The sequence below is a fragment of the Budorcas taxicolor genome, chromosome 3 (genome assembly GCF_023091745.1).
Source record: "Budorcas taxicolor isolate Tak-1 chromosome 3, Takin1.1, whole genome shotgun sequence".
NCBI classification, from domain to species: domain Eukaryota; kingdom Metazoa; phylum Chordata; class Mammalia; order Artiodactyla; family Bovidae; genus Budorcas; species Budorcas taxicolor.
This window is the reverse complement of record NC_068912.1, coordinates 51,959,634-51,986,482: the sequence shown is the minus strand read 5'-3', so window position 1 is coordinate 51,986,482 and position 26,849 is coordinate 51,959,634. Positions and strand designations below refer to the sequence as shown.

General features: G+C 42.1%; 1 protein-coding gene across 2 annotated transcripts in view; it reads right to left on the bottom strand.

The window, feature by feature from the left end:
* TGFBR3 (transforming growth factor beta receptor 3) overlaps positions 1–26,849 on the bottom strand; it is a 199,313-nt gene that overhangs the window by 20,042 nt on the left and 152,422 nt on the right. Inside the window, exons 6-14 of one of the 2 annotated variants that reach the window (XM_052636917.1) lie at positions 26,003–26,171; positions 22,688–22,835; positions 16,440–16,629; positions 14,293–14,627; positions 13,728–13,880; positions 10,707–10,847; positions 10,381–10,539; positions 5,004–5,303; positions 2,019–2,139 (exon numbers count right to left, since the gene is read on the bottom strand). In XM_052636917.1, the coding sequence (XP_052492877.1) occupies positions 2,019–2,139; positions 5,004–5,303; positions 10,381–10,539; positions 10,707–10,847; positions 13,728–13,880; positions 14,293–14,627; positions 16,440–16,629; positions 22,688–22,835; positions 26,003–26,171 (1,716 nt within the window). The remainder of the gene's footprint in view (positions 1–2,018; positions 2,140–5,003; positions 5,304–10,380; positions 10,540–10,706; positions 10,848–13,727; positions 13,881–14,292; positions 14,628–16,439; positions 16,630–22,687; positions 22,836–26,002; positions 26,172–26,849) is intronic. The other variant, XM_052636918.1, reaches the window with a different exon arrangement.

The window sequence follows — 26,849 nt, the reverse complement described above, 5'->3', positions numbered from 1 at the left end:
GATCCATGTAGTAAAAGGACAGTAAACTGTCCAACTGGGAAATTTTTACCCCCAAAATTATTCCCAACAAGAGATCTGCCCACTTCCAGAGATACTGTATGTGCTAAGTTGCTTTAGTTGTGTCCAACTCTCTGCAACCCCACGGGCTGTAGCCCTCCAGGTTCCTCTGTCCATGGGATTCTCCAGGCAAGAATACTGCAGTGGTTTTGCCACGCCCCCACCCAGGTGATCTTCCTGACCCAGGGATCAAACCTATGTCTCCTGTCTTGGCAGGCGGGTTCTTTACCACTGGCACCACCTGGGAAGCCTACAGATACTGGGGTATTTGTTATCTTAATACAGTAACACATAAGGCTGTCTGGCAGGAAGAACACTCATGATCCTGTTATTTTTTAAAGAAACCAATACTATCAGGCAAATAGTCATATTCCTCTTATAAATGATTACTCCAATTCCCTGAGAGGTAGGAGAGCACAGATTCCAATGGCCTGCACTGAGGAGAAATGCTTCTAGAGTCAAAGGAAAATAAACATAAAAGATGAATGGAGTCACTCAAAAAGGCTAAAAATTGCCAGGAAACCTACCCCATTCAGTGTAAAGTTAGAAAGAGCATTTGCATACAGCCCCTGGGAAGCCAGCCTACAGCCTAACCTTCTCAATTTGTTTAACAAACCTAGGCAATAAACTTTCTTCACCGCATGCTTCTCCACTAAAACCTAGTCTCAATTAGCAAATCTCATGAAATCGCTTTGATATTTGGTAAAACTTTCCTCTTGAACTTTTATGTAAAGAAAACTGAACTTTCAGGATAATTATACACCAAGTTTAAATAAAGGTAATTACCTAATTTACAAGAGAAATTACTTACAAAAATACCACCAGACTTAAAGAATGAATGAATGAGTTACTGGAAGTTATACTGCTGCAATATTAATGCCTAATTATTGTCTGGCACAAGAAAAAGCAAGCTGCTGCCTTCAATTACCAGCAGAATTACCTCTCTCAAAATAGGTAAGAGTAACAGATGGAGTACGGGGTGGCTGTTGCTGCTGTTACACCACTTTAACAGTACAAAACAGAGCCAGCTGTTGCCCGATTATGATACGCTTTGCAACACAATTAATTTATTCTTATTTCTTTTCCCTTGGACCCAATAAACAAGGAACTACTTGGGCAATCCATTTATAGAAAGACTGCAGCTATTATAACTGCTTCAAATGACTAAAAATTAATGAATAAAGTTAAACAACAACAAAAACATTGATGAGGAACCAATAAACATCTAATACATACATCTCCCACCAACTTGAGGATGGCTGGGAAATGAATGAAAAATTGTTTGCCTCTTCAAACAGTACAGCTGAGTAGTATGGCTGAGAAGGCCTCTGGGAATCATCTGGTCCAAGGCCCTCTTTCTCCAGATAAAGAAAATGAAACCCAAAGACCTAAAAGAAGAGCTCCAGAGTCCCACAGCCAGCTAGCAGGGAGAGTCTAGAGCTGTGCATAAAATTCTAAAAATGAAACGATAAAAACATATCTGAACAGTGGTTTTCTGCTGTGACACCTAAGACAGATGGTGTTCACATACATGTACCCTCCCCAAAGGCATCTGTGATCCCTGACAAAGCACTCTAATAGCTTGTAGCCAGCACAGCCTTTACCAGTAGGTCAAAGAAAGATGGGCTGTGGACTGCGTGCAATTCCAGAAGGAACTCTAACCCTCTCCTGCATGCTCGAGGAAGCATATCTGCATGCAGGGAGAGCGACATCATGACAGACGACCGAGACTTTGCTCTAATATTTAAAGAGGAAGTCATTGGCAAAGGTATCATTAATGCACAGCAGCAGGAGAACCAACTAAACAAAAGACTCCGTGGGCACAGAATTCTTTTCTAAAGCTACTAAATGGTCGTTAATTTATCTTTCAAATAAAACTGGGCTTTGATTTACAGTATTGCAGCTTCTTTATGAGTAGCACACAGGCCACTGTTCTCTGACCGAGCCTCCGCAGAACACACCTTTAAATGGTACTTCGTGGTGGATAACAGCGAGGGGCCTGGTGAACGTCTTCTTATTCTGCATCATGGCCCAGATCATTGAGGCATCCAGTGAGGTGCAGGCTTCATCAGGAAGCACACACTGCAGAGAGGAGAACAGAGTCAGGGGGTCATTCAGAAGGGCCAGCATGATCGTCCTATGGCCCCTTATCAGACAGCTCACAGCTATTTACCCCAGAAAAACAGGATGCCAGGATGGTTTTCAAAGAACCACCAATAATCTGAGAGCTATGAGAGCAGGCTCAGTGTATTCTCAGCTGCACTTGAAGATGCAAACATTGCTGGATGGATTCCCACAAAACAACTGGAGGTTTTAGTGTTATTTAGTCTGAAAAATAAAGTAACTATATGACAAATATTGGCCCTTCACCAAGCTGGCTTACACATAAACGGCTCATGTTTGTGATTTGTGATGGTAGGAAACTTCATGTATTGCATTATGAGGGTGACAGATTTTACATCTGTTGTCCAAAAAGATAATCATGTTGTCGAGTGCATTTGATTTCTTTAATTACAGTACAGGCTCATGCAAAATGAAGCTTTCCAGGGTCATCTGCTTTTAATGTTCCAAAATGAAGTCCTAGGGAGTTGTGCCTAGGGGTGGAGGCCATGAGATCAGCTGTTTCCAGCTATTTTCAGGCTCCAAACTTAGAACCAGCATGCCCAAGCTTGGTGTATCTGTTTCCATTACCTTTTCCTTTAAAATAACTTTGGCTCTTTGTCTACGCTCATCAATAGGTGAAATGCTAATGTCAGTGACATCCTATCACTTTTGTTGGAAGGGGAAACATATCAATTATTTTTTTAAAATCTATATATAGCTAGGCATCCAGAAAAGTTAACTAGCTTCCAGATCTTCCAGTCACAAAAGAGCAGAGACTTGTCGCTTTATTGTCATTGCTGCTCTGAGCAACATGAAAGTCAGATACATGTTATAAGACGATTCCCCTCTCTTCCAACCCCTGCCCCAAACAAACAAGAAAAGTCTTTACAACAGCCCTCCTGTAAAGGGAAACAATGGGTTTTTCATTGAGAGAACTCATTGAGAAGATTTGCATTTTAGGAAGAGCTTTCTTACTTTCCTTCCAGTTCCTTGGTTAAGCAAGAGTCTACAACAAATTTCACTGCAAGATCCCGGGCAAGTCGCTGAACCTCTGCTCTCAATTTCATCAGCAATAGGCAGGGCTGGACTCAACAGTCCTTGAGAATTCTTCCTAGAAGAATCTTTGGCTCGGTCTATTGTCATAGAAAGCAGTCATAGGCGTGTGGAAGTATTAACCATAGGCCATAAACAGAGGGATAGCGGTAACAGCTCTATCAATGGTCCACTGTCCTCACCTCCACTGTCTCACCTGCTCTTCTACCTAGGAAGGAAGGCTATACTATTACTCCAACGGTGCAGACAAGGACACGGAGGTTCTGAGAGATCAGGAAATTGCTAATGTCCTGTTAGTAAGAATCAGGCCTTCCTTCTCGGCCCCCATGCTCTTTCCACTCTATCTTGCCTTGGATATAACCTTAGGCTTAGGGTCACATCCTGTATCAACCCCAGGCACTTAGAACTTTCCTTTAAATGTTCTAGAAGGAAATATTAGGACTAATTTTCACAGACTGACACACTATGAAGCTGGGTTGCTATAGGCCAGGCTCACTAACAGGTGAGAGCCACAGCTATCAGTAAAGGCAGGGGTAACTGCCAGGCCTCCCCTCCTAGATTCCCAACTTTTAAAAGTTATTCTCTGGGTCCCACAGCCACACAAGAAGTTCTGCATGGCTCTCGACCACTGTCCACTATGGCCCAAGCTTGATGGCCACTGGAAGGTGGAGGCCCACAAGGCTAGGGCACCAATGTTTCCTAAGACAACCTAAAGAACACAGCCTAAATCACCTTATATATATATATACATATGTGCTCCCTGAGGACTAAGAGATCAGATTCACTATATTTTCAAATGTATTATAAAATTTCCTGTGGTCTAATGGAGAAATCGATGCCCTGGAGAGTATAATGGTGTGAAGGATTCAGATAAATGACAATCCGTCTCATAACAATAATTTTTCCTTCTCCTTTTATGCCCATCTCTCACAACCTATGTACCAGGTGAGAAAATTCTGTCCCTGTAATACATTGTTAATGACACAGTTCAATTATTGGACTTCTAGACGTTGACTGATATGTAACTGTAAAAGGACGAGAAGTCAGCTTACACTGTGTGAGATATCTAACTAAAATAAACATGCATACGAAGTTATACATAATTACGAAAGATCACAGAAACAAAACTAGACAGAAGATACCCTTCGTGCAAAAAGCCAAAACAATGAGGTCATCACCCTTGCGGATGCCCCCTACCATAGCCACACCAACAAGGTCAAAGGGTTCTGATTTCTGTTGTGGCAAAGGCATGTACTGGTTCTATGTGGGGAGCAACATGAGGCAAACATGACGAACCACAATATGAAACCAAGAAAAATTAAAATATTTGTTAGTTTCCCTTAGAAGTCCTCATGAGACAAGTCAACCTTATAACTCACACAGAGAAGGTCAAAAAACAACTGCAATACAAATCTCAGCGGGACCTGGAAAAATTAATCCTCACGTTGAACTTGTCCTTCGGCTCTCTGTACTCTTGGCACTGTGTACTATTAGAACAGCAAAGATAAAGCCAGACCTCTCCTTCAATGGAAAACAGTCTTGATTTATCGTTCATAAGATACTACTGAATAGCATGCATGGAAAAAAAAAAGCATACGGTCAGGATTCATTCTCCAAGACTCCATAAAACTCACAGTTCCCTGCTAACATGAACTTTATGATTTTGACTGGGCAGTTCCCAAACCAAAAACCTCAACCTGCAGCAAGCTGTGATTAAACCTTTCTGGTAGGTCACTGCCTCACCTAAAGATGTCAAAATAACAGGAGAAAATAGATGAAGGCCCACTAACCTTGGGTAGCTTCTGGGGGTCCTTTTCCTTTTTGGTACACAGCGTGAGCTCACACTGGAGAAAGAGCAGGGAGGTATTGAAGACAGGCTTAAAAACAAAGCTGAACCGTTTCTTATCTATCTCGGCTTGTGGGATAGGAAAGTGCACCCTCTTGGGATTGTAGAATTTCACAGATTCATCTTTAGGACAAATGTTCTCAATGATAGTATAATCTGACATCCTATCAGGGTTTGAATACGGAGAGATAAAGCACGTTTGGATGGCAAATCCCAGTTCTTGGTCGGCCTTGGTAACAGACACCTACAACAGAACAGAAAGCTCAATTCAGAAACAAGTTAGCATCTCACTCTCACTGTAGGCACAAGGACAACATACCAACATGGCCCTTCTGATGAGAGACACTGCTTGATTTGTGTAACACACCTATATAGTCTTCTTTCTAATCACAAAAGTAACAGATTCACTGAAGAAACAGATATTTTCCATTTAAATTTGGTATGGATGATGACAGTGAATTATTTAGTTTAAGTGCCAGCCTGGACTCTAATATTCTAAGATTCTAATACAAGATAAATTAGTCTCTTTGACTTCCTGTAAGTCCTCTGGCAAATGAAAAAAAAAGTACATCATGCACCTAGAGTAGACTTTTCCAAAATAAATAAAACACCAACAGGTAAAAACCCTAATGTCATAATAGTGTTATCACTTGTAAGGCAACCTCTTTTAAAAATTACTCAAAAAACAAAGGACAGAGGTAGATGTACTTAAACCAGGCAGGGAAGACCAAACTTCTAAACTGCAGCAAGTCAGAAGGAGCCTAAACACTGCAGCAGAGCTACTGATTCATCTGAAGTCCTGCTTCACGGTGAGCAGCCAGAGCTGGCTTCTGGGGCTGGATGTTGGGCATGGTGCAATCTGGTGGCGATCACGGGCCTGGCAAAGTGTCCCAGCTCTTCAGAGGTCCAAACCAGACCTTGCCAAGTCCTCTCCCTTCACTCTTTAAGCCCAAGGGTATTTTAAGGGAAATCTAATCTGGAAACGTTTCCGACTCATTTACACTTCCCTCTTACAAAACATTTGTATGGGCTATGTCCAAACCTTGTTAAGGTTCTTTTCTTTAGAAACAGGAAGTAGTGTGTGGCCAAGTGTAAACAGAATTCAAATCTCAACCATCCTGAACTCAGCTAAAATCTCCGAACCAGACTGGATTCTCCATCTGGCGACACATGGATCACTGCGTGAACTGCCTCTCTCCCCTATTGCCTCATTCCTTGACTAAACTAAGAATCAAAATAAACTTAAACACTTTAGAAATAAAGTTGGTCTTTAACCATAAGCCAATAGCCCCAGAATCCTTTCAAAGGCATGAAGCTATAAACACACTTTGCATTCTGAGATACCCACAGGAAATCCCTGACATCACATGGGGCTTTTAGCCCACGGCACTATTTTGAAAGATCCCTATGTGGTTAACTGCAAGACACTCAACAGTGAAGATGATGAAGATGATAATGACATTTTGCTGTGCCTTAAAGCTTAATCCCTGAGAACAATCTTATAAGTATTTTCATCTTCATTTTATAAATGGAGGGAAAATGGAACACACAGGATAGATGACTTGTTCAAAATCATAGCTAGCAAATACTGGGGAAAACCAAGGCTTGAGCCCAGGTCTTCTGAACCCAAGTCCATTTTCTCTTCACTATTTCACTACAGCTACAGGGTCAGTTCAAGCTGCCCATGATGCAGTCAGGGAGGGTGCTTAGTAAGACATCTTTCCAGGAAGTAGTATTTAGTAGTCTGAAAATATTCACACTTCATTATTTTTACAGTATTTCTGAAAAACGAGATATTTAATCTTGGAAAAATGGCAAACTACATATACTCTATTTACTCAAAAGTGCCCTTTAACATGAACTCAGAACCAATGCAAACCTTTTCTCTAATCTCAGAGAAAGCATGCAATGGCAGAATAGCTAAGGTACTCCAAAAAATTGTTTGAGAGGAAAAAAAGATTATTGTCAATAAATCTGTTACTCTGAAATGGACTGGAAGTGAGTAGTGGCAGGACTCACTCGCCATGAGCATTGACCTTTGGTTTCTCCCCCCACAGAATGAGGCACTGACACTGACTAGATACAGAGACTGTGACAATCTGTAAAGTCAAAATTATATGCATACAACACAGCTCTCTGATAGTTAGGAAATGCCAGCTAATACTAGTAGTGCTAATCTAGATTTACATTTGGGGGGTTATATTAGACATCAACCCTGAATATTCATTGGAAGGACTGATGCTGAAGCTGAAGCTCCAGTACTTTGGCCACCTGATGTGAAGAGCTGACTCACTGGAAAAGCCCCTGATGCTGGGAAAGATTGAAGGCAAGAGGAGAAGGGGGCAACAGAGGATGAGATGGTTGGCTGGCATCACCAACTCAATGAACATGAGTTTGAGGAAACTCAGGGACAAAGTGATGGACAGAGAAGCCTGGCATGCTGCAGTGCATGAGGTTGCAAAGAGGCGGACATGACTTACCGACTGAACAAGAACAGTATATAGACATATTTATAATTTCCCAAGACAAATGAACTAAAAGGAAATCTGCCAACTGTGTGACCAACTATCACCCAAAGATGGCCAAAGACCAAGTGGCAAAGCTGATAACGTCTTGGATTAAAGGAAGAGACCATGATCTAGAGGAAATGGGAGATTCTGGGAGGGGATGTGATAAGAATGGCCACAGGAGGAAACATGGAAATAGCTCTTTCGACCAAGTCAATAATTAAGTTTTACTTACTTTCCCCAAATAAAACATTTTCTTATCAGCGGTGGAGTCCAAACTGAGAAAAAAAAGACTAGGCATGGCTACTATCCTATTTAGCAAAATATTTACCAATTCTCTCTCATATTTTAGGGGGTTTAAAACAATTTTAAAATAAAGTAGTTTATAACATTTCCCTCTTCCCCAAATTCTCTTCAGTGTATTATTATGTATTTTCCCTGGTGGCTCAGCTGGTAAAGAATCTGCCTGCAGTGAGGGAGACCTGGGAAGATCCCCGGGTTGGGAAGATCCCCTGGAGAAGGGAAAGGCTACCCACTCCAGTATTCTGACCTGGAGAATTCCATGGAATATACAGTCCATGGGGTCGCAAAGAGTTGGACATGACTGAGCGACTTTCACATATCGTTTTAATGATGTTTAAAATGGCATAGCCAAAAGACTTGGTTCATTTTTTCCCACCACTTTCACAATGTCTTTGAGCAAATCAATTATGAACAATATAGATGGTCTATAAATGGGAAAATAAGAATGAAAAAGAAAATGTATTTCAAGTAAGCCAGCACTGGGGGTTGGGGGAGGCAGTTGGGGAAGGGGGAAAAAACCCAAAACATCCAGAGTTGGATGTATGAGAAAGATTTAAGACAGCAAAGCCACAAATTGGCAAAGCCAGGGACACATCTGGAAAAGAACAAACTGCAGTTAAGCAGCACCCCTAAAACCTACAGTACAATAGTGCATCACTGACCAACCACACATGTGGATGGAGCAGCCGGAATAGCAAGAAGAAAGAGAGAGCTCTGATTAGGGACAGCACATAGAAAGCAGTATATCTTCCCTAACAGAGAAAGGAGTACCCAATGAAAGAGAAGATCTCTCAGAAGAGGGAAATCAGAAAGGAGGAGATGATCCAAGAAAATGTCTAGAGCCTGTGGGCTCCGTCCCAGAATCAGTACAAATGTGAGTTATTTGTCTTTCTTAAATAGAAATATGTGTACTGAAGTCACTTTTAATATATGGAAGTATCCCATTTTGGCCCCTTAAGCTTCTCCCTCTTCCCATAGTGGAGAACACCAGCCTGCATCTTAGCACCAAAACCAGCTCAATAGAGGACGACTTTCCTGTAAGACCAGCAAACATTCTGGGGCCATGAGGATAATTATCTGCTCTAGAATCCAGTCTGTGAACTTGGGTATTTGCACTGCAAAGCGGTTACATTTTCTCCCCCTTGAAAATGGCACTTTGAGGATATATGATGGCATCCTGTGGACAACAGTGTGGTCTCTGGAGCTAGATGGACTGAGTATGAACTCTGACTCTGAACTCTACTAGGTACTAATTGTGTGACCTTAGACAAATTTGGGCCTCAATTTCCTCATCCACAAAATGGGGATATTAACAGTCCTGTGTTATAGAACTGCTCAGAAGAATACGAGTACTTATAACTGAGAACTTATAACTGCGCTTGGCACAAAATAAATCTACAATAAACTTTAGCTGTTGTTATTTCATTATTATCACCACTACCTAATAGTTCTGTAGTCAGTCCACAGATTTACATTATGTGTGGTTATTACTGTTATATATAGGAAATAATTTTAATAAATTTATAGATACATTGGGGCTTCCCTCATAGCTCAGTCAGTAAAGAATCTGCCTGCAATGCAGGAGATCTGGGTTTGATCCGTTGGTCAGGAAGATCCCCTGGAGAAGGAAACGGCAACCCATTCCAGTATTCTTGCCTGGAGAATCCCATAGACAGAGGAGCCTAGCAGGCTACAGTCCATGGGGTTGCAAGGGTCGGACAGGACTTAGTGACTAAACCACCAAATCACCACCACAGATACATTTAGATAATGATCTAGGAAAAAAACAATTTTCATGAGCTATGGTAACATACAGTATTTCACTCAAAAGTATGCACAGTTTAAAAGACAGTCTCTGAGGGGGTTTGAAATATTCCTTTGTTAACTCTGATATTGCAACTACTGAATGAATGCCCTTGACAAAAATACAAAGGACAAAGTAAGGACAAGGCTTTATTAGAATTTACGTCCCTGATTAAAAAAAACAAAACATTTCATCCATTCATCTATAAAATGCTCTCTCCTTTTAGCATAGTGCAATGAATCCTGAAATTTCCTGCTTTGGTCAGAAACCAATGTGGAAGTGTCTTCTGAGTGAAGCCTTCATCCAGAGCTGGTCAAGACTGAGGAAGGCAGGAAGAGGTCTGCCCTCAGGGGCTTTCACTCATGCTCAGGAGCCACTAAGAATCTCCGCTAACCTAACTGCTGCTAAGTCACTTCAGTCGTGTCCAACTCTGTGCGACCCCATAGACGGCAGCCCACCAGGCTCCCCCGTCCCTGGGATTCTCCAGGCAAGAACACTGGAGTAGGTTGCCATTTCCTTCTCCAATGCATGAAAGTGAAAAGTGAAAGGGAAGTCGCTCAGTCGTGTCCGACCCTCAGCGATCCCATGGACTGCAGCCTTCCAGGCTCCTCTGTCCATGGGATTTTCCAGGCAAGAGTACTGGAGTGGGTTGCCATTGCTTTCTCCGCCATTAACCTAACAGCCAAAGGCTAACATATGGGTCTCACCTCAACATAAACGTGTCCATTCTCTGCCACAGAGAACACCCCCTGGGAGGGCACGAGAAAGAGGTCAGTGTTGTACAGCTCCATGTTGAAGGTGACGTTTCTGTTGGGTTCATCCTGGAAGCTACGGGGATTCCCCACCTGTCGTAGGCTACAATTAAACTGGAGAAAAGAAGAAAACAGATGGAAATAAATCAAAGTCAAATGAAGCTTGTAGCTTTAGAAGCTTTAGCCTTTAACATCTGATTTTATTTTCCAGTGGTCCCCGACTAAAGCCAACCAAAAAGACAACATTCTCTACAAACTACCTCCTACAAACAAATACATACCACCACAATTTCAAGTCGGCTGAAGAAGGAAGTGTCCCCTTCATCCATGTCTCCCGGAAATCCATTATCACCAGACTCTAAATCTTCATAACCATCTGGCCAGCCACTACTATCCCCAGAGGGTGGAACCTGAATTACAATCTAAAAGCAAGGAAAGCACAATGTTATGAAAACACCCAATCACATACCTTTGGTTCCACCTCACATAAACACCCATGTAATAAATTCTAAGGTGAACTGAAAATCTGACTTAACTGAAAAAAAAAAAACCTCCCAGTTTTTTTTAGGATTTTATCCTCAAAGAAATGAAAAAGAAGAAGCCCAATGCATAATAAATTAAGATTTAAAATAAAATATGTATTTTAAATAGTGTGAAAACACCAGATACTGAAATGGAGTTGGGTGGGGTTTTTAACAGGCCCACCTGTATGTAGGGGGTGGGGGAGTTTCTCCTTAGGGGCCTTTATACTGAAAACTCTAAGAAACACTGATTTGTCTAATCTGAGGAGTTCTTGTAAGTTGTGTCTGTCAAGATTTGATAGGGACTTCCCTGGTGGTCCAGCGGCTTAAGACTGAGCTCCCAATGCAAGGGGCCTGTGTTTCATCCTTGGTCAGAGAACCATATTCCACATGCTGCAACTAAGAATTTGCATGCCAAGGCCCCACACAGCCAAATTAATAAATTAAAAAAAAAGAAAAAGATTTGGTCAAGTTTGGTTTGAGTCAGAAGCAAAGAACCTGATGTTCACTACTGAGCCATTCTCTCCTCACCCTTCTCTATATGCGTCCATCTCCCCCACTATCTCCTGTATGAGGTATAGATGCAGGAAAGAACAATAAGTTCTATGCCATAAAAACCTATCTTAACACTGGTAGACGGTTAGTTCTATGTAAGATGAAAAAATTCACCCAGGGATTAGGACTCCATAAATTAACTCCTAATTTATTTGCATAAATGGGATAGTTATAATTTTTGTTTGATTCTATGTTCCACCTCCTTAGATTTTGAATATGTTGTAAAATGAAACTAGATATTGTCTGAAAACTACTACAAACAATTATAACTGGAAGAAATGGATAAAACAGCCACTGAGAGGAGAGCAGAATGGGAAAGAAATGAAGGAAAACTGCCTCTCTATTCCTTCCCAGGTCCTCAAAGAAATTGGTGATGCAACTGAAGCAAGTTAGGTTATTACTTACCCTATAATAATTTTTTTAAAAAAGAAGACGACGCAATATACTTTTCTCTCCTAAGGTAGATGGCACTTTTTTTTAAACTTAACCAGTTATCATGGCCTCTTATTGGCATTAATTCAAATCAAAGTTTAAAATTCCAGGGCTTCCCTGGTGTCTCAGTGGTAAAGAATCCGCCTGCCAATGTAGGAGACATAGGTTTGATCCCTGATCTGGGAAGATCCTACTTGCCTCAGAGCAACTAACCCCGTGAGCCATAACTACTGAGCCTGTGCTCTAGAGCCTGGGAGCTGCAACTACCGAGTCCACATGCTGCAACTGCTGAAGCTCACGTGCCCTAGAGCCCGTGTTCCGCAACCGGAGAAACCCCTGCAATGAGAAGCCTGTGCACTGCAACTAGAGGAAGCCCGCACAGCAACAAAGACCTAGCACAGCCAAAAGTATATAGAAATATTTTTTTAGAAGTTTAAAATTCCAAAATCACATATACCAGTAATATATGACATTCATTACATCTGGAAAAACTGGATAATTGCAAGAAAATGAGTGTTGGAATTGGCAGAAGAGTGTTCATCAAGGAAGTCAAAGGTTAATAAATAATTTCAGTAACAAAGCAGAGTAGCTGCTCCAGCCTAGGGCTGGGGGAAGATCAGTGGATGAGAGGTTGGGAAGCTGGATTCAGTCCTGGCTCTACCACTAACTCGTCTCGCAAATCCAAACAAGTCTCGTAACTCCCTGGAGTTCAATTTCCTCACCTGTGAAATGAGGACGCTGAATGAGATCATCTTAGGGTTCTTTCCAGCTCAAACATTCTAAAATTGTCTGAGGAACAATAAACTTGGCTCACAGGAGAGTCAGTCCGTACATGAGCCATGCTGACCAGAAAGCCAGTCTCTTCCCTGGCTGGGTCCTGTTTGCGGACAACCAGCAGTGGAATAAACAGAGTAGTCGGGGCCTCCCCAGCCCATGCCGAAGCTGGGAGCACAGACATACACACACGCGTCAAAGCTGGACACGGGGATCTTGGAGCCCTGTTTCTATCATCAAAAGTACAACTCAAATCGCAAAATTATCACTTGAAAGTCCTTTTGAAATTTCATGTTCAAATTCTTCCAACAGTCACTGTGTAGTGTTCACTTCTACACAAACAGATTTAATCTGAAAAGATTAAGGTGAACTGCCAAGAATGATGTCTGGAAAGTGAAGGATAGCTACTGCAATGACTATCATTGAGGAATCTCTCGCTAACTTCAAAAGTAGGAGATGTTCTTCAGTTTAGGGTCTTTCCTAAGGATGGAGAGAGATTTAACAATTTCTCAAAGGACCTTTTCAGACTTCTCTCTTTTGGTTCTTTTGTTCATGAGGGAGGGAAAAGTTCTCCTACTTCTAGACATGCCTCAGATGAGGCCATGGATCTCAGATGAACCATGGATCTGGTTAGCTCAGTTGTACAGAGGTGCTCATTCATAGCCTTGGAGTTTGTCCTCATGTGAACCAGGCCATCTGAGCCTCCAGCTTAGCCAGAAAAAGCCATAATCACCTTGCCAGTGAACACTTTGCCTCCAGGAGATGGAAGGAAGGGTGGGAAAGATCATCACAAATGTTCCAGGAGAGAAAACAGGGCCTCCCAACTCCCACAGACTCACCAACGAAACAAAAGTGTTCAGGGTCAGAGTACATCCCATTTTGTTGAGAACCAACACTGGGCTTCATTCAAGTCTAGGGTATATGGCCCTCCTCACTTTCATAGAAATCTTAAGACTAATTTTAAGGTAACACCCAGCAAGGCTCAGGCAAAGGGAAAGCTTTGTCCTGGAGAACACTCACGGAGTTGTAGTAAACCACACCATCAGGGGCTGCTCGCCGGAGCCGAGTCCCGCAGCCATTCAGGGGAGACTCCAAAATGAAATGGGTGTTATTTGTCTTGGCCTTGCAGGTGGGATCCAACAAGGTGAGCTCCATCCCAGAGTAGCCGCTGGCCTGAAACAACCACCACCAAAGACATAAAGAGGGGCCCACAGCCCATTCTATAGCATGCAGTTAACACATTTTGCCTGGTCTTCCGAATAAAGGTCACTAGAAGCCTGCACTCCCTCTCCCCCCTTACCTCCTTTCAGCCTACCATCTCTCAACAGCCCCAGAAATGTGTTTGTTGGCCTTGGAAATTCAATAGCAAAATATTGACACACAAGGATCTGGAACCCCCCCTCACTGAGAACAACAGGAACCGGGTGAGACTCACAGCCAAGGGGAAGTGAGCCCATCCAACTGAGAAAACAGTATCAAATCTCCAGAGTTCAAAAGTGAAAGAGCTGGAAATAACTCACACAGACTGAGGTGAGACGGACAGGGAGGTAACCTCCCATTCTCTCCTTTAAGAAACTGCACCAACCTGAAAAGAATCTTTGTCTACAGCCACAGTCATCTTCTCATTGTCACACTTGACGGACAGGGCAACATCTGTGCTGCCCTGCACCTCCTCTGGCTCTCTGGGATCAGGGAACAGGTGGATGCCAGGGATGACAGGGTCCTTTGGCCGAGGGATCCCATCTTCTCCCCCTTCCTTCCGGCCTCTCCTGGAGATGTCAGGGAAGGGAAAAGGGAAACCTCCATTTCGGCTTCCCCCTCCCCGAATGGGTGGGTTGTCCAGGGCAGGCAGAGTGCCAGGGCCTAGCAGGATCCGTAGCTCAGGAGGGACGGTATGGACCTCCTCATCTCCCATCTCCTCTGATGGCAAGAGAAGAAGGCAGAACCTCATCAGTGTTTGATGCCAGGTCACAATCATTATCATGAGAGGTAAGAACAGGAGCAACGAGCAAAGAATGGGCATATGTAAAATTATCCCTAATGAGCAATGTATAAAGGAGATGTGGAGTCTGTCTCGAAGCCTGAATTCTAGTCCTGATAACCTTTCTAACTGGTCTGGTGGCTTTGGGTAAGTAGCTTACTTCTCTGTGCTTTGGTTTCCCAATTTTTTTAAATTAAGAGGTTGGATTAGATCAGTGGTTCTCAACTTTGGCTGCACACTGAAATCACTCTGGGAGCCTAAAAAAAAGCATCCCTATGCTCAAGCTGTACCCCAGCCCAATTAAAAACTGAACTCTCTTTAAATCATTATGTTTTAAAGCTCCCCATGTGATTCCAATGTGCAGCCAAGATTAAGAACTGCTGGATTAGATGATTTCTAAGGGGATGACAGAGGACGAGATGGCTGGATGGCATCACTGACTCGATGGACGTGAGTCTGAGTGAACTCCGGGAGTTGGTGATGGACAGGGAGGCCTAGTGTGCTGTGATTCATGGGGTCGCAAAGAGTCGGACACAACTGAGTGACTGAACTGAACTGAACTGAAGGCCCTTCAAGCTATAAAAACTCTATCTGAATAAGTTATGTGGGATGATATTATTCCATTCAAATGCCAATGAAATACTTTCCTTGAATCTAGAGATTCTTTAGACAGTCTCTCTAAAGATTTCTTGAAACAATACTGCTATTTTGAAATTATTTTGCTACCTCCTATTTCACTGCTAAATTCTAACAGATATCTAGGTAACCTGGCCTTTTAGAACGTAGTCCCCCCACAAAAAGAAAAAGCTGCTTAGCTTCAATTATTCCTTCAAAGTCAACTGACACATACTTGAGGTTAATCCATCCTGCAATGGGAGTTGGAAAAGAGGATGTTAGCTCTCCTTCAATACCATTTTTTCAAAAAGGATGACACAGTTAGTTGTAGTTGTATGGGTCCAAAAGAAGTAAGAGGTTTGGAGGTTTTTAATTTGTTAACAAAAAACCTTCACAACCACCCTGTGAGATGGGTCCTATTGTTTCCCCCATATGGCTGAGGAGGAATCAGAGGCTCAGAAGTTAAGCAACTTCCAAAAACAGTGATCAAATATCAGAGCTGGGACTTGAACCAGGATTCGCAACCTTCATTCTACCAACCCTGCACTCAGTTGTGGTACCATGCAATGAGCAAGAGATCTAGGGATCAGAAAACCTGGGGTTCAAGTCTTAGTAGCTATAAGACTCTGGAGAACCTCAAAGAGCTTATTAAGCCTCTGCTTTCTCCTCCATCTAAATGGGGTAATAACTCCTATATTCCCTCTGGGTGAGAATGAGAAAGCACAAGTATGAGTCCTCGTGACTTCCTATGAGATCTGGCCTGACCTAAGACTTCTCTCCTGCTGTCCCAACCCCTCTGTATCTCAGCCCAAAGTGATCACTAGGCTCTTCTGAGAAAAGAACCCAGGCTAATTTATCCTTAATATATGCAGAGAGAAAGTGATCTATAACTAAGTTTTCCAACACGCAATTGACTCTATGTTAGTAAAAAGTCTGTATTCAAGATAGTTTCCCCAAAATGATCTAGCACAATTCTACGTAACTTTAAGCTTTACAGTAAAAAGTAGTCAAATGAATTCTTAAAATTTGCAACAGAAAAACAGCACCATATGAGTTGAAATGAAAAGTTCCTCATTGGAAAGCACATTTGGGGGGATATTTTTTATACAAATAACAACAAAAAAAACCATACTTACCACTGCTTTCAAGCCGAAGATGGAATCTATTAGCCATAGGAGCCACCGTGTATGATGTTACTGGACTATAGCCATTGTCCAAAGCCCACTTGACCAGACTCTCTTGGGTTGAAGGAATGTCATCTCTTTTTGATTTGGTCATTACCATAGATCTTTCACTTTCTTTCCCAAAGCCAATACTATTAGGAGCCTGAAGATAATAATAAAATTTCATTCATGAGTCTATAAAATTAAACAGTGCCTTAATACCTGAAACAAATAGATTCTCTATTGTGTATGAGCAAACTATTTATTCTTTTGATCCCTACTTTCCTTGGGCTGAGAATACTGATGTGAAAACTTGTAACAGCAGATTAAGAAATATCATTCATGCTGACTGGTTGCATCATTCGGGTTGCTTATGTTGATACAAATAACATAAGCATTTTTGTCATTAGTGGATAATCTAATTATCATAAGCACGATTAGCATGTCACTAGAGTTAATGTGTAAATTATTAACATATACATCAAATATGATACAAAACTTTCATTATTTTTATTTAAAATTATATATAAAGTACTCAGAAATGTGTATTCTATATTATCCGAACATGCCTGTGTTCTGCTTTCTATGTTGTTGTTGTTATTTCTATGTTGATGCTAAGTCGCATCCAACCGTTTTGCAATACCCGCTAGGCTCCTCTGTCCAAGGGATTTTCCTAGCAAGAATACTGAAGTGGGTTGCTATTTCCTTCTCCAGGGGATCTCCCCCACCCAGGGATCGAAACTTCATCTCCTGCATTGGCAGGTAGATTCTTTACTGCTGAGCCACCAAGGAACCCCTTAATTCCTATATCCTAGAGTTAAATGACAGAGAAGGCAATGGCACCCCACTCCAGTACTGTTGCCTGGCAAATCCCATGGATGGGGGAGCCTGGTAGGCTGCAGTCCATGGGGTCGCTAAGAGTCAGATGCAACTGAGCGACTTCACTTTCACTCTTCACTTTCATGCATTGGAGAAGGAAATGGCAACCCACTCCAGTGTTCTTGCCTGGAGAATCCCAGGGACGGGGGAGCTTGATGGGCTGCCATCTATGGGGTCGCACAGAGTCGGCCACGACTGAAGTGACTTAGCAGCAGCAGTACCAGAGTTAAATGAAAGAAGGCACAACCTAGTTACTTCACTGTGGAAACTATCCTATCTTTGCAAACTATGAATGACACAGGGTGAACCAACCAATGTCGATATTTCACTTATAACTCATGATCAATTTAGCAATCCTGTAACTATAGACATTTGCCAGTTCTATTAACGGAATATGGTTAGATTTTATGGTCTAAAATATTAATTAAGCCACCATACCTCTAAGTACCAATACTTTTATCCCATAATACAAGTAACTCTTAAAATTAACTTCCATTTGGTAGTCAGTTAAAAATTAAAACTGAGTGATAAGAATCTTTCCAGGAAAGAATATCGAAGGACTCTGAGTACTAAGAACATGGAAGGTAAATTTCACATTACACTTTGATCCTGTTGCAGTGATCTCCTCAGATGGTGAGGGAGCTGAATGCTGCAGGGAGCACCCAAAGGGAAGTCACCACAGTTTCAACATCTGTTCCTACAGGGCTGGAAGGCCCTTCTAGCAAGCGGATTATGCCATTTCATGTCGTATAAAAATCACTTTAATTTCCATGCCCAATTATTTTCTTCTGCATACATGCAGCATTTTTCCTAAATTCCCCATTTGTTTCCCATTCTGTTTGCCCCTAACATGACTAAATATTAATCCTTTCCCATTATAAAACCATAGAAGATTCGCAGCCTCTAATTTCTCTTGGCCTTTCTGGTTGTGGGATACTGGCTGAGGACAAGCATTTTCAACTCAAAGCTGAAAGAGTCTCACCCAGTATATTTTCCTATTACTCGAAGCGCTCATCAGGTAAGCAAGTCACCATAACGCACGCAAAGGGACCAGAAAGAGCTGCAACCAAGTTCTGTAGCCATTAGCAAAAAAAAAAAAAAAAACAACTCAGTTTCACAGATTTGGATTATTCTGCTCTTACTGGGATTCAGAAAACATTCCTTAGGGAAAGGAAAAGAAGAAAGAGGAGAGGGAGAGGAGGAGGACGGAAGGAAACTAAAATGAAGTAAAGAAGGATCCAATTAGTTCTTAGACCTTCTTACTCATTGAGTCAACAGCAGTTTTTTCAGCACAGCTTCCTCTGGGCTTTCAAGGCAGCCTGTCGTTTTGATTGGCTGGAGTTGCAACACTGGCCTAAACAATACTGCTTGGCCTCATCTGCCCTAGTCTTTCATGTTGTTGGACAGCTGAGAAAATACTGTATTTCCAGAATACTGTCATCGTAACTGCCACCTGTTCTTTTTGTAGCAAAATGGAATAAGTTGTTTATACCTTTCCACAAGAACACTAGGAGCTGTCAGCACAACTCATATTGATTACACCTCAGGATTTACAAAGCTAGAAATCTATCTATGCGTTTGTAAAGCAGCAAGGTTTGGGACAATGGCAGGCAAGTTGGTTCCCATCAATGACTGGGTTCCTTATCCTGTGTTTCTGGGAGTTCCCAGGCTCCCAAGGCCTCAGTATAGCTACTCCATTAAGGAGTATTCAAGGTGGTCTCAAATACCACCGCCATCTTTCCCAGCCATATCTCCACGAAGGACAATGAGTTGAATAGACTCTGAGTACCTTTCCCTCTCCCCACCATCCACACACCTGCATCAAAACTGCTGGTATCTGGGAGGGCGGGGGCTGGAGGAAAAGTTAGGCAGAGGGTGCAGTCCATACTCACAACGGGATTAAAAAATATCTCTTCTAAGAATAAACTCCCTATTTGCAAACTTGAAGCCCTGAGGCCCTATGAAATCATACAACAGAAAATTTCTAACAAGTTATCTCCATCTATTCTTTTATGTTTTGGAATCTTTTCCAAAATGTGATTATGCATGGTCCATAAGGGCCCTGAACTAAAAGCCAGAGCTGGGCATGATGATGTAATGTGGATACTTCCAGTAATCCCATCTGGCCCAGCACAACCCTCTGTGTCTCTTTGGACCATCCTGTCTTTTAGAGGGTTCATTCTGCCCACATCGTATCACGCACACACATACATACCCCACCTATGTTTAATGGTGCTTTTCTTTAAATTTTCCCCATCAAGTTCCACACAATTCCTTTAGTAAACATTTGTCTTTGTCTTCACTTTGTTAATTATCCCTACAAACTCTTAAAGAATTGCTAATAGAAGGAAGATAGAAACCTACTCCCTACCACCATCTTTTATGGCAGGCACTGTGCTAAATGCTTAATATATGTTTTCTTATTTAATTCTTCTCCAAAATACAAGGAGTAGGTGTTATTATTCTTTTCTAGAGAAGAGGAACCTGAGGCTCACAGAAGTTAGGTAGTACATGTAGCTGAGAACTCACCATGTGCAGGCAGTGTGCTGACTGCTTTAGATGAAATACCCAGGGCACACTTAACAAGTATTTGTTGAATGAATGAATGGACTCTGTTAAACCTTACAAGAACTCTCAAGGTGAGTATTATCATTGTATCCATTTCACAGGTAAGGAAACAGACTCAAACTTCAATGAGATTGACCAGGATCAACTGGGATAACAGCAATTGGAAATAGGATTTGAATCCAGACCTGGCTGGCCCCAAAGCCAGCATTCTCTCCACTCCACCTTTTTATTAGCAGGTAACTTTCCCTCCCAGCACAGTCAGAACTCACATCTGAGACAGGAGTTAAGAAATCACAAAGCATGAAACTGATTGGGAGAATAAAAAGGAACATCATGAAACATTACCTAATTGTTTAGTAATGTTGTCATGCATTGTCCAAAATTGGCCTGGAACAGGAGTACAGCCAAGGAGAGCAATATAAACAGATCTTGCACTGAGATGAGCAATCTCTTTTTCTAGCCTCTCTGATTCACAGGAGAAGTGGGGACCTTCAGAGTGAACTCCAGGACTGCCCTGGACTAGGCACACATGCTCGGGGAGAGAAAGAGCCATCAAAGGGTCAGGGCCAAGAGAACATTTACACAAGAACTCCAGCAGGGACTTAAAATGTACCGTATGTTTTTGCCTTTCAAAGCATGATTCCCTTTCCTGTTTTTGTTATTCTGAAATTAAAAACATTTGGCTGGTGTGCCAGGCAGCAAAGGCTGCAAACAGCCCAGGTCACCAACACTGCCTATGCCATGCCAGGGAAAGCAATCACAACAGCTCTGACTTCAGAAAATCACTGCTGGGCTTTGTGCTCAATACCAAATTGATGTATCACCACTACACATGGTGGTTTATTGGGATCCCCTAAAAGTTATTAAAAAAAAAAAAAACCCACAGGAACCAGAAATGATTACTTTAAAATTAAGATGTGTGTGCTAATGGCTTTACCCACTGCCTCTGGCAAATGCTCGTACAGGATGCTGCCTAGGGGACTGTTGTGTGACATGTCACACAGAAGGTGCCATGAATGAATAATACTAATGCCAAAGGCATCCCTCTCCCAAAACATAAACCCACTGAAAACATAAACCCCACTCCAACTGATTCAGTGCAGGAACTGAAAGAGGAACTGGCCACAGTTTTTAAAAAAGACAACACACAGGACAGATGCAGATGCACAGAAGAGAGATGCAGATGTGCAGAACAGACTTGTGGACACAGCAGGGGAAGGATGTACAGAACAGACTTGTGGACACAGCAGGGGAAGGAGAGGTGGGATGAATTGAGAAAGTAGCACTGACACATAAACACCACCAACACATATACACTACCAACACATCTTACACTTACCTGTGTAAGACAGACAGTTTCTGTGTAACACAGGGAGCTCAGCCCAGTGATCTGTGATGACCTAGAGGGGTGGGATGGTGGAGTGGAAGGGAGGCTCAAGGGGGAGGGGATATAGGTATCCTGATGGCTGATTCACGTTGTTGTATGGCAGAAACCAACACAACATTGTAAAGCAATTATCTTCCAGTTTAAAATTTTTAATTTAAATTCAATTTAAATTAATTAAAAAGAAATTTTTTTAAGACAATGCACTAATATTTAAGCCCACAAAAAGAGATGCTGAAGATGTAATTGGCTTCCCAGGTGGCGCTAGTGGTAAGGAACCTGCCTGCCAATGCAGGAGACATAAGAGACAAGGGTTTGATCCCTGGGTTAGGAAGATCCCCTGGAGGAGGGCATGGTAACCCACTCCAGTATTCTTGCCTGGAGAATCCCATGGGCAGAGGGGCCTGGCAGTCTACAGTCCATAGGGTCACAAAGAGTTGGGCACAGCTGAAGCAACTTAGCACGCACATATGCATGCAAAGAAATAATTATCTTTTTAAAAATGAGGAAGGGGAATTCTTTAACTTTCAATATAATTTGCTGCAATATTCTGTCAAATAGTTATTTCCCTAAACATACTTGGAAAAAATGTATTCCACCAAATTTCAACATTTAACTTTTCCGGAAATGAGCTGCTATCTGCCCATCATGCCACCCAGTTAAACTTCTTACGTATATTTCCTTCATGAAATAGAATGCTTAGGAAACAGGCCGGGGATACTTTTCCAGCATCATCTCACTAACCTGTGCACAGCTGTAATTCTCTTATCAGGGTTTTATCCTTAGGAGCAAGTAAAAATACATGCCAATACCAAGTATTTGTCTCGAAAAGAAAAATAAGCTGGAGTTAGCTCATTTCCCACATCTTTCATAAAGACCCAACCCTACAGTAAGAGCTGATATTCATAGCCATGACACTGAGGCCCCCACAGGATTCTCAGCCATGAAATGCTTGTGTTCATTGTTTTGTACTTACTAAGACTGGAAATCCCAGGGACAGAGGAACCTGGCAGGCTACAGTCCAAGGGGTCGCAAAGTAGGATACAACTTAGCAACAAAACAACAAGACTGGAAAGCGCACTAATACATTTCAGGAATTTCGTGAGATCCAGAGGTCTCATGGGAGAGGCTCGTGGGATCCAGAGAGGTGAAGGGACTTGCCCGAGGTCACAGTTCATAAGTGGCAGAGTCTGAACTTGAATCCAGGTCTGTACTGACCCCAAAGACCTTTTTTAACTACCACACTGCCTGTCCTTGACAGAAGAAGCCAAGGAACAGCCTATTTTATAAAGTGAAAAATAATGGAGAAAAACTTCACAAAAATAACACATACAAACACAGCTTAAATTACTGCCATTCATCAAAACAAAGAAATGCTTAACCAACTTACAATAGCTTTCAGGTTTCCCTTAATATCGAAAGATTTGATCACCCAGTTGACAGACTTTTTGCATTTCAAGATCAGGATCAGATTTTTGACCACCTCAGGATCCTTCCGAGAAGGTCTTATGTCAATTATGATATCCACCTGGAAAGCACTGTGAGTGGAAAACAAAGGCAGAGTTAGGACCCAAATGCCAGAAAGTTGCAACTCCCCTCTTCCAAGTCTTCATGTTTCCAGTGTCTGGCCAGTTGATTAAAAAGCTGGAGTGGATCCCAGGCAAATGACATGTGCAAAACAGATTGTTTAGTGCACACATAACAAAATGATTTTACATAACAATAGAAAATACGCCTGTGGTTAATTAGCCACTAAACTTTTTCTCTTCGTTGGGGAAAAAAAAATGGTGGTTATTTCATGTGGCCACTGTTTGAAAGGGACTTGAACAAACTACAAGAGTTTACTTTTGAAGCAGAATTGTTGCTTCTTCAGGCTCAACACCTTTGATATGTAACATTCTAATTTGTTATATGCTCAAAATCCTTCAAACCAGGAGTGGGTGGCAGTTTGGTGAGTGGAGGGTGGCAGGGTGGACGCAAGAGGGTGGCAGGGTGGACGCAAGAGGGAGGCAGTAAAAAAAAGTTAGAAAACGTCAGAATAAAATAAGAAGCAAAAGGCTAGAGCATTTCTTGACTTATATAAGGTTTGCTTAAGCCATTAACATTTGTTACAAAATCATATCTGCATTAACTTCCCCAAACTTCTGGAGATAGCTATTTAAAAAAAAAAAAACAAAAAACAGATGGTCAACCAAGTGATTATTGGAAAATTAATGAACACAATCCAAACTTCTAAGAATCCAGTACAGAAGAGAATTCTTACCAAATAATAACATCTCTGGCATTCTGGATTTAGAGGAAAGTCTTTATTTCCATCTTGGTTTTACACACTTGGAAAGCATAAAATGAGTGAAGCCTTAGGGCTAATACCTAAGTATACATGCTTCCATTACTTCTATTCCCGTTCCCTTTTAATTTTCCACAGTTCTTCACATGGAACAAAATTTCCATTTTCAGAAACCAATCTGTAGTTTATTCACTTTTGAAATCAAAGTTTGACTAGAATTTTAACTGCAAAATCCTTCTATAATATAAATTAACAGTTTTACTCACTAGTCCCTATGAAATGCAGGTGAAAGTGGGAGAAAGGCCTACTTTCTCCCTTTCCTTTCTTACGCAAATTCCCTAATCATTCTTGATAAAGAGAGTTAAATTTTCAGTCCTGGACAGGATGCTAGGGGTTGAAGAGAAAGGCTAGTATCTAATAGCTCTCTGATGTGTCACCGTGAAGGGCCACTCCTCTGACACACATACACACACTCACACATACACACACTCACACATAGTCACACACAGCTTCAAACAGTTATGAGTGCCTAAAGTGCTCTGAGGACACTATAAACAGAGATTTGTTTAAAAAAATATTGTTAAAATGATAACTATGCTAATAGGGCACACTTTGTAATTTTCTTATCAGGGGTAACCTCAGTCATAGGTGATAATAATTGAGTAAGAGTGTCTGTTCTATAACCAGTACAGTCCATCTTCTGTGTCTCCAGGTTCCACATTTGCAGATGTAACCAACCACAGATGGAAAATATTGGGGGAAAAAATTCCAGGAAATTCCAAAAAGTAAAATTTGAATTTGCTCCTTGCAGGCAACTATTTACATAGCATTTATATTGTATTTAATATAAGCACAAGCTGGAATCAAGATTGCTGGGAGAAATATCAATAACCTCAGATATGCAGATGACACCACCCTTATGGCAGAAAGTGAAGAGGAACTAAAAAGCCTCTTGATGAAGGTGAAAGAGGAGAGTGAAAAAGCTGGCTTAAAACTCAACATTCAAAACACTAAGATCATGGCATATGGTCCCATCACTCCATGGCAAATAGATGGGGAAACAAGGGAAACAGTGACAGACTTTATTTTCTTGGGTTCCAAAATCACTGCAAATGGTGACTGCAGCCATGAAATTAAAAGACCCTTGCTCCTTGGAACAGCTATGACCAACCTAGACAGCATATTAAAAAGCAGAGACATTGCTTTGCCAACAAAGGTCGGTATAGTGCAAGCAGTGATCCTTCCAGGAGTCTTGCATGGATGTGAGAGTCAGACCATAAAGAAGGATGAGCGCCAAAGAATTGATGCATTCGAACTGTGGTGTTGGAGAAGACTTTTGAGAGTCCCCTGGACTCCAAGGAGATCAAACCAGTCAGTCCTAAAGGAAATCAACCTTGAATATTCATTGGAAGGACTGATGCTGAAGTTGAAACTCCAATACTTTGGCCACCTGATATGAAGAGTCGACACATCAGAAAAGACCTGATACTGGGAAAGATTGAAGGCAGAAGGAGAAGGGTATGACAGAGGATGAGATGGTCAGATGGCATCACTGACTCAATGGACATGAGTTTGAGCAAGCTCTGGAAGATGGTGAAGGACAGGGAAGCCTGGTTTGCTTCAGTCCATGGTCACTAAGAGCCGGTCGGTCACGACTGAGTGACTGCACAACAACAACAAATATTGTATTTACAATTAATTAGACAGCATTTGGAGAAGGCAATGGCACCCCACTCCAGTACTCTTGCCTGGAAAATCCCACGGATGGAGGAGCCTGGTGGGCCGCAGTCCGTGGGGTCGCTAAGAGTCGGACACGACTGACCGACTTCACTTTCACTCTTCACTTTCATGCATTGGAGAAGGAAATGGCAACCCAATCCAGTGTTCTTGCCTGGAGAATCCCAGGGACGGGGGAGCCTGGTGGGCTGCCGTCTATGGGGTCGCACAGAGTCGGACATGACTGAAGCGACTTAGCAGCAGCAGATAGCATTTACATTATAATAGGTATGATAAGTAATCTAGAGGCAATTTAAAGTATACAGGAGACTGCATGTAGGTTATATGCAAATACTATGCCATTTTTATAAAAGACTTGAGCATCTATGGATTTTGGTATCTGAGTGGGATCTGCAAACAGTCTCCTGCAGATACCAATGGACGACTGTACCAAGAAGTTCAGATTATGCTTCAGAACTCATCTGGGATATATGGAATCTAGACAGAGATCAGAAAATAAAACATGACACTGGCACCTTTACTGTTTTCTTCAAAGATTCTGTGAATATCAGCCGCTCCCTCCCTCTCACACGAGGGAGGGCTGAGCCTCTCCCTGCCTCAAGTCAGAATCATGTCAAGTCACATCATGTCTTTGTTTTCTTCGCTTGTTCAGAAAACACACACACACACACACTCACTCACCTGTACGGGTTAGAGTTGGGGGTGATTAACTCAATGATATGTACTTCCTTATCCTGGGGCTGGTTGGACATCACACACCCTTCTGCAGCTTTGGGCTGAAGGTACTCAGCAAGATAATTGAGGGAGAGAAAATTCTTCCCTATGTTGCACATGGGAGGGAACACTTGATCTGAAAATACAAAGACAAAAGAAAGAAACACACACAATGAGCTATGTGGTAACCAGACTCAAAGGAGAGAAGGTAAGAGGGACCCTGGGCAAGTGCGGGACACAGGGAACCTCAAGTTTCTGCCCTGAAATGCTGCCTCTGTGGTCATCAGTGGGCTCCTTCTGATCAACTCCAGTGGCCTCTTCTAGTCTAAATCCTCTCCCTTCCTGTTTTCTTTGATTCTGCTTTGTCCTCACCCATTTCCTCTGACCTGTCTTTCAGTCTCTCACGGGCTCTTCCTCTGCTCATCCTTTAAACATCTGTGGTCCTCAATCTTCAGTGCACATCAGAAGCCACCTGTTTGGACTCCACCCCGGAGAGTCTGACTCAGAAGATCTAGGTGGGAGCTAGAAGGCTTTCGTTTTGAAAAGCGCCACAGTTAATCCTGATATAAACCAAGGCTAAGAATATCAGTTGCTTCCTCAACTCTTTTTATTTCATCTTCTTCCTAGATGATCTCAATCATTCCCACAGCTTCAACTTGTACCTAGACCATGACTCCTGAGCTGCATACCTGCACGGTCATCTGCCTCCCAAGCGCCCTCCACCTAAAAACCCAACAGCTATGTCACTCGGCATACTCAATGCTGAATCCAATGACCTATCTATCCTAGCCCCAAGGATGCTCCTCTTTGGATA